This window comes from Equus przewalskii, chromosome 19, assembly GCF_037783145.1.
Source record: "Equus przewalskii isolate Varuska chromosome 19, EquPr2, whole genome shotgun sequence".
Taxonomy (NCBI): domain Eukaryota; kingdom Metazoa; phylum Chordata; class Mammalia; order Perissodactyla; family Equidae; genus Equus; species Equus przewalskii.
The window spans coordinates 27,176,981-27,183,761 of record NC_091849.1 but is presented as its reverse complement, the minus strand read 5'-3'; the positions used below and the strand labels follow the sequence as shown (position 1 = coordinate 27,183,761).

General features: G+C 37.2%; 1 protein-coding gene across 1 annotated transcript; it reads left to right on the top strand.

Annotated features, from left to right (window-relative positions):
* Nucleotides 1–610: 610 nt before the first annotated feature.
* LOC139077429 (putative olfactory receptor 2B8) lies at nt 611–1,549 on the top strand. The gene has a single exon (XM_070585268.1). The coding sequence runs from the start codon at nt 611–613 to the stop codon at nt 1,547–1,549; it is 939 nt and encodes a 312-aa protein (XP_070441369.1).
* The last annotated feature ends 5,232 nt before the right edge of the window (nt 1,550–6,781 follow it).

Below are 6,781 nucleotides of genomic sequence, written 5' to 3'. Positions count from 1 at the left end.
CAGAGCAAAACTTCCAAAATATGTAGAGTCAGCGCTGTAAGTGATATTTTTAATATAATTTAATCCTCTGTATAAGTACATTCTAGATCACGAATTCCAATATCTGAATGTATTTTAGAGATTATCTTGCTTTATATTCTATTGCATGTGAGGTATGTACAATTGTGTAGAATTTTGAGATATATGTTTCAAATAATCTCTCTGCCTCTGTCTGCTTCTCTTTCTTATTCTTTCTGATCGTGCTCCAGTATTTCCCTCATTCTCATTTTCTCTAATGTACATGTATTCTTATAGTACTTTAAATCTTATGAAACTCAATCTGAAACAGACCTTTCATACCCATGAATGATGGGAACACAAGGTCTATTATTTGATTTTTCTTACATTAAATATCAATGATATAACTTTTTGTGATAATGTGGAACTACATTGGTATAAGATATGTCCATCTCAATGAGTACATCATTTCGGAAAACAATTGCATATAAAAATCCCATGACCGTGTCTTTTAACATGATAGATTCACCTCTTCCTCTCTCCTTTTCTTTTAAAGACACCTTCTAAAAATTTCTAAATGCTTGGTCTTGATAAGAACCATGTGCTAGCAAGGATGGAAGAGAAAAATGCAAGCTCCCTCACTGGGTTTATCCTACTGGCTTTCTCTGACAGGCCTCAACTGGAGCTGGTCCTCTTTGTGGTTCTTTTGATCTTCTATATCTTCACTTTGCTGGGAAACACAACCATCATCGCATTGTCCCACCTGGACCCACATCTTCACACTCCCATGTACTTTTTCCTCTCCAACCTCAGCTTTCTGGACCTGTGTTACACTACCAGCATTGTTCCCCAGCTCCTGGTCAATCTCAGGGGAATAGACAAATCTATCTCCTTTGGTGGTTGTGTAGTTCAGCTGTACATCTCTCTAGGATTGGGATGCACCGAATGCATTCTCTTAGGAGTTATGGCATTTGACCGTTATGTAGCTGTTTGCAGGCCCCTTCATTACACAGTAATCATGCCTCCCCATCTCTGTGCCCTGATGGCTTCTGCTTCATGGTTCATTGGTTTTGCCAACTCCTTATTGCAAACGGTACTCATCTTCCTTTTACCGCTTTGTGGGAGAAATAAATTAGACCACTTTTTCTGTGAAGTACCTGCATTGCTCAAGCTTGCCTGTGTTGACACCAGTATCAATGAGTCTGAGATCTTTTTTGTAGGTGTCTTCATACTTCTCATACCGGTTGCATTTATCGTGTTCTCCTATGGTGGGATTGTCAGGGCCATCTTAAGGATAAAGTCTGCAGCAGGGCAGAGAAAAGCATTTGGGACATGTGGATCCCACCTCACAGTGGTCACTCTGTTCTATGGCACAGCCATCTATGCTTATCTCCAGCGCAACAACAACTACTCTCAGGATCAGGGCAAGTTCATAGCTCTCTTCTACACCATCGTTACTCCCATGATCAACCCCCTCATATATACTCTGCGGAACAAGGATGTGAAGGGAGCAATGAAGAATGTTCTTTGGAAAGGTCATGACTCCAGATAACTGGGCGAGGAAAACAGTTTAATGGAAGGTCTTTGAATACCAGAGCCCTTAAGATGCTTTTGTCTTCCATGTGTCAGCTAAAATTTTCCCTAACAACTCTCAAGGGAATTTTCTTACCTCATTGTCCTATGAAAACGTGTGTTCAAAATCAACATTCATAGATTCATTACAGCTTCCAGAGATGGTGATTCAGTGTCTCTAGAACATCTGTGTTATATTTATTATTTTTAAAAGCTCTATGAAGTTTTCTTATTTGCAACCCCATTTGGAAACATTGTTCTGCTTCTCTTGCAAAAAGACATTTAAGTACATACTGTAAAGACACAGCCAAATAAGAGCATAAAACCACTGAAACACTGTAAGAAATATTAACTTGTTAGCATTTTCTAGCAATTGCTGGAGGGATATCACTTAGTCTGGCACTTTGATCATGGCTCTCCTACAAAGTCCGTAGGTTGACTCCATCAGAGGTTTTTCACAGAAGTAGGTGGGGGAAGCTGTAAGAAAAACAAACTTTAAGTTCAAAGAAAGAGTTGCTAACATCAATCCTGATAAAGTCATTCTGAAGTTAGTCCATACAGTGAACTCACCGCCATGGCAGCCATATTATGCAGCATTCATTTCATAGAAGGCTGTACACAGGATCACTGGGTGAGGGAGTGATACGATGTTGCCGGTGACAATGGTAGCCATTAGCTGGTAGTGCTTACCTATAATTTGGTACATAGCCATAAAAAACATGGATGTGAGGTACGGATGTTGATTATTTTAAATTTGTGAGCCCCATTTTCTTTTTTAAATCTGACTTGGAAGGATATTATCATATATGAATAGCACATGACCCAAGTTCTATTTCATATTACACATATTTTACCTACAGTAATGCAGCCAAAGTTCCAAAGGGTAAAATACATTTAAATTTCTCTCCTCTTACCATTTTATAAAATCTTTGATTCAGGCATCTATTGGTCAGGGCGTTTGTATCTCACATCTGGCAAAACCCCACGTAATTTGAATTGGTGACATATTATACAGATGTAAGTAGTGACCCCTTATTCCCAGGAAACCTCGTGTTTTGTGGAAGCTTACTCAGATTCATCTTGAGGAAATTGAAAGAACAATGTGCATATTAATTTTTAAAAATCTCTATATACCTAAACTTTATAAACAGCCATCTCGTGAAATAACTCGTCATTCAATTCTGAATTATGTAATAAGTATAAACATTCCAGAAAAATTGAATCTGACATTCTAGCCGTCAGATCCCCTTCAAAGCTCAGTTTGCAGTGTAAATTTGTTTTGGGGTATGAATCCTGGTGTTTGTATATATTTAATGTCATGAACAGTGTATTTTTCTGTGGAGGTTATAACTTTGACAATGGTATCATCACAGAAATGTTTATGATTTTTAGTAGATTTTTCCAATATGTAGCACAGTGCAGATAAATACATGTGTGTCTCTGGGTGGAGACATATGCAAAAAGTTATCATATAGTCTCTTGTCCTGACAGCTAACCTACATCCTCTGGGGCTGTGAACCCCCTCAGTTTGTCATGCTCATGAGAATTGATCTTGCATGAGACACAGGTTGGCGAGGTGGAAATGACAACTAGGAGAAATTATATACATGGTCAAGATTCTATCTGTATCCTTAATAGCATCCCAGTATTCACACTTGAAGTTGACACTTGGGAAACCATATATTTTGACATCATAGTAATGCTTAATGTATACCAGTATAAAAACAGTTTTGGAATACTGTTTACCCCCAGTGGTGACAAATTTCCCACTCTCAGTTATTGCTCAACAGCACCTTGATAAGCAGACCCAAATGATCACTTTCAAATCCTTTAAATGAACTTTCTTTGGTGCAGAAAATCTTAAGGTCTCCTGAAGCCACTAATATAAGAAAATTTTTATACATTGGAGTATATGGGGAAGCCATTCAGGTTTGAACTTATCTGACCTGAATTTTATTTGAATCAAAGAAGCCTGACTCTCGGCCTGTCAAATGTGTATTGTACATCTGCTTTAATCATTACCTAAAAGTAAAAAATTGTACTCTTTTGAAGATAAGAATTAAAGCCTCCCTTCTAATGATGCCAGCACCCTTTGAAGATAAGTATCTCTTCCCAAGATGCCAGGGTCATGCTGACCTGCTGTGTACATGCTAATCTGTCAGAAACATCTCCTTGAACCCTTGCAGCAATGAACCCTTGTCATGTTGATGTATGTATCTTTGTTTTGAAAAGATATATATCTGTGCTAAAAAACACTCTTCTCCAGATCCTGTTCTTCCCCTGGGAAGGCTGAGACTCCCAGGATATAGTCCTCGGTTTGTTTCAAATAAAACTCTTTTCTTTTGCATTGAAATAATTATTGGTTATTTGCGTCGACACTACAGGGGCTATTGTTCTGACTGAGCCACTGGCTCTCTGCTCTTCAGGACACAAAAAACGCTGCCACCAAACGATTTATTTCCTTTAAGTAAACACGTGAATGGCACTTGAAATAGTTACATTCCTTGGAAATAAATTACAGATAATAAAGATCGCTGAGCCCCATGATAAAATTAAAAAAAAATTGCACAAGAGTCCAATCCCAAGTTCATTATTGTGCTGTAAGATTTTTCAAATGGGATCTAAGAACTCTCCCTTCTCAAGCTCTCCATGCTTTGTCTGTAACAGACTACAGGGTTGTGTCAATGGTCCCCAAAATTATTTGGACTGTTTCCTTTTGAATTCTCACCAACAACTGTGGCAAGGCAGTAGTGATCGTACCCAGGGCTTGGCTAAATTCTTTTGTCTCATCTGTGTTGAGCATCTGGAGTTCTGACTATCATTATTCCCTAGAGCAATTCATGGATTTTTCCAGGCCTTGCGTCCTCTGAGCAACAGGACACACCACTGGCTCAAGTGATCAGTGATCTCAGAGCCCCCAAATGTGAGTCAAACTCGCAAGAAACACATTTTCTTTTGAGTATCATCACTTAAAGTGAATTCTGTTTTAAAATTTTTTTTATTGAGATAACATTACTTTATAACAGTATATAAATTTCAGATGTACATCATATTTTGATTTCTTATAGATAATATCATGTTCACAAACCAAATACTAATTACCATCCATCACCATACACATGTGCCTAATCACCCTTTTCACTCTCCTCCTTCCCCACTTCCCCTCTGGGAACCACCAATCCAATCTCTGTCTCTATGTATTTGTTTTTTGTTGTTTTTATCTTCTACTTATAAGTGAGGTCATGAGTATTTGACTTTCTCCCTATGACTTATTTGGCTTAGCATAATACCCTCACGGTCCATCCGTGTTGTCACAAATGGCAAGATTTCATCTTTTTTACGGCTGAATAGGATTCTACTGTGTCTATATACCACATCTTCCTTATCTTTATCTCTTGATGAGCACGAAGGTTTCTTCCAAATCTTGGCTATTGTGAATAATGCGGCAATGAACATAGGGGTGCACGTATCTTTACGCATTCATGTTTCCACGTTTTTGGATAAACACCCAGCAGTGGAATAGCTGGATCTTATGGTAGTTCTATTCTTAAGCTTTTGAGGAATCTCCATACTGTTTTCCATAGTGGCTGCACCAGTTTGCACTCCCACCAGCAGCGTGTGAGACTTCCCTTCTCTCCACATCCTCTCCAACACACGTTATTTCTTGTCTTGTTAATTATAGTCATTCTGATGGGCATGAGATGATATCTCATTGTAGTTTTGATTTTCATTTCCCTTATAATTTAAATTAGTGATGTTGGACATCTTTTCATGTGCCTGTTGGCCATCTGTATATCTTTGGAAAAATGTCTCTTCAGATCTTTTGCCCAGTTTTTTATTGGGGTCTTAGTTTTCTTGTTGTAGAAATGTATGTGGTTTTTTAAAATAAATTTTGGATATTAACCCCTTATCAGACACATGATTTGCAAATATCTTCTCCCGATTGTGAGGTTATCTTCTCATTTTTTTGATGGTTTCCTTTGCTGTGCAGAAGCTTTTCAGTTTGATGTAGTCCCATGTGTTTCTTTTTTCTATTCCTTAATCCACTTTGAGTTGATTTTTGTGTATGGTGTGAGATAATGGTCTACTTTCATTCTTTTGCACGTGACCATCCAGTTTTCCCAACACTATTTATTGAAGAGGCTTTCCTTTCTCCATTGCATGTTCTTGGCTCCCTTGGTGAAAATTAGCTATGCATAGGTGTGTGTGTTTATTTCTGGGCTCTCAATTCTGTTCCATTGATCTGTGTGTCTGTTTTTGTGCGAGTACCATGCTGTTTTGATTCCTATAGCTTTGTAGTATATTTTGAAATCAGGGAGTGTGATACCTATCGATTTGTTCTTTTTTCTCAGGATTCCTTTCGCTATTTGGGGTCTTTTCTTATTCCATACAAGTTTTAAGATTGTTTGTTGTATTTCTGTGAAAAATATCGTTGGAACTCTGATAGGGATTATATTGAATCTGTAGATTGCTTTAGGAAGTATAGACATTTTAACTATGTTAATTCTTCCAATGCAAGAGCACGGAATATCTTTCCATTTCTTTGTGTCTTCTTCAATTTCTACCAACAATGTTTTGTAGTTTTCAGTGTACAGATCTTTCATTTCTTTGGTTAAATTAATTCCTAGATATTTTATTCTTTTTGTTGTACTTGCAAATGGGATTGTATTCTTAATTTCTCTTTCTGCTAATTTGTTGTTAGTATATGGAAATGCAAATGATTTTTGCATGTTGATTTTGTATCCTGTAACTTTACCATATTCATTTATTATTTCTGAAAGTTTTCTTTAATGGATTCTTTTGGGTTGTCTACATATAAACTCATGGCATCTGCAAATAGTGACAATTTTATTTCTTCCTTTCCAATTTGGATCCCTTTTACTTCTTTTTCTTGCCTAATTCTTCTTTCTAGGAGTTCCAATACTACTACTTTTGGTGGGGGAGAGGGAAACATTGAATTTATTCAACCATAGTATATATACACATACAAGCAGATGTGTCAGGAATGGCAATGGAAATGTAGAATTATACTTGGAGAGAGGATTCAGAGCTTGATATACTTTGGCAATTATCTTTTTGGATGTTCAGTTGAAGTACTACCATTTTAAAGAAGAAATGTGTAATATAGAATTAAAGGTAAAAGACTTTAGTTTTCAGGAAAATCAGAAAAGTAATGGTCATTGATATGTGAGAACATCGGGGTGAACAATTT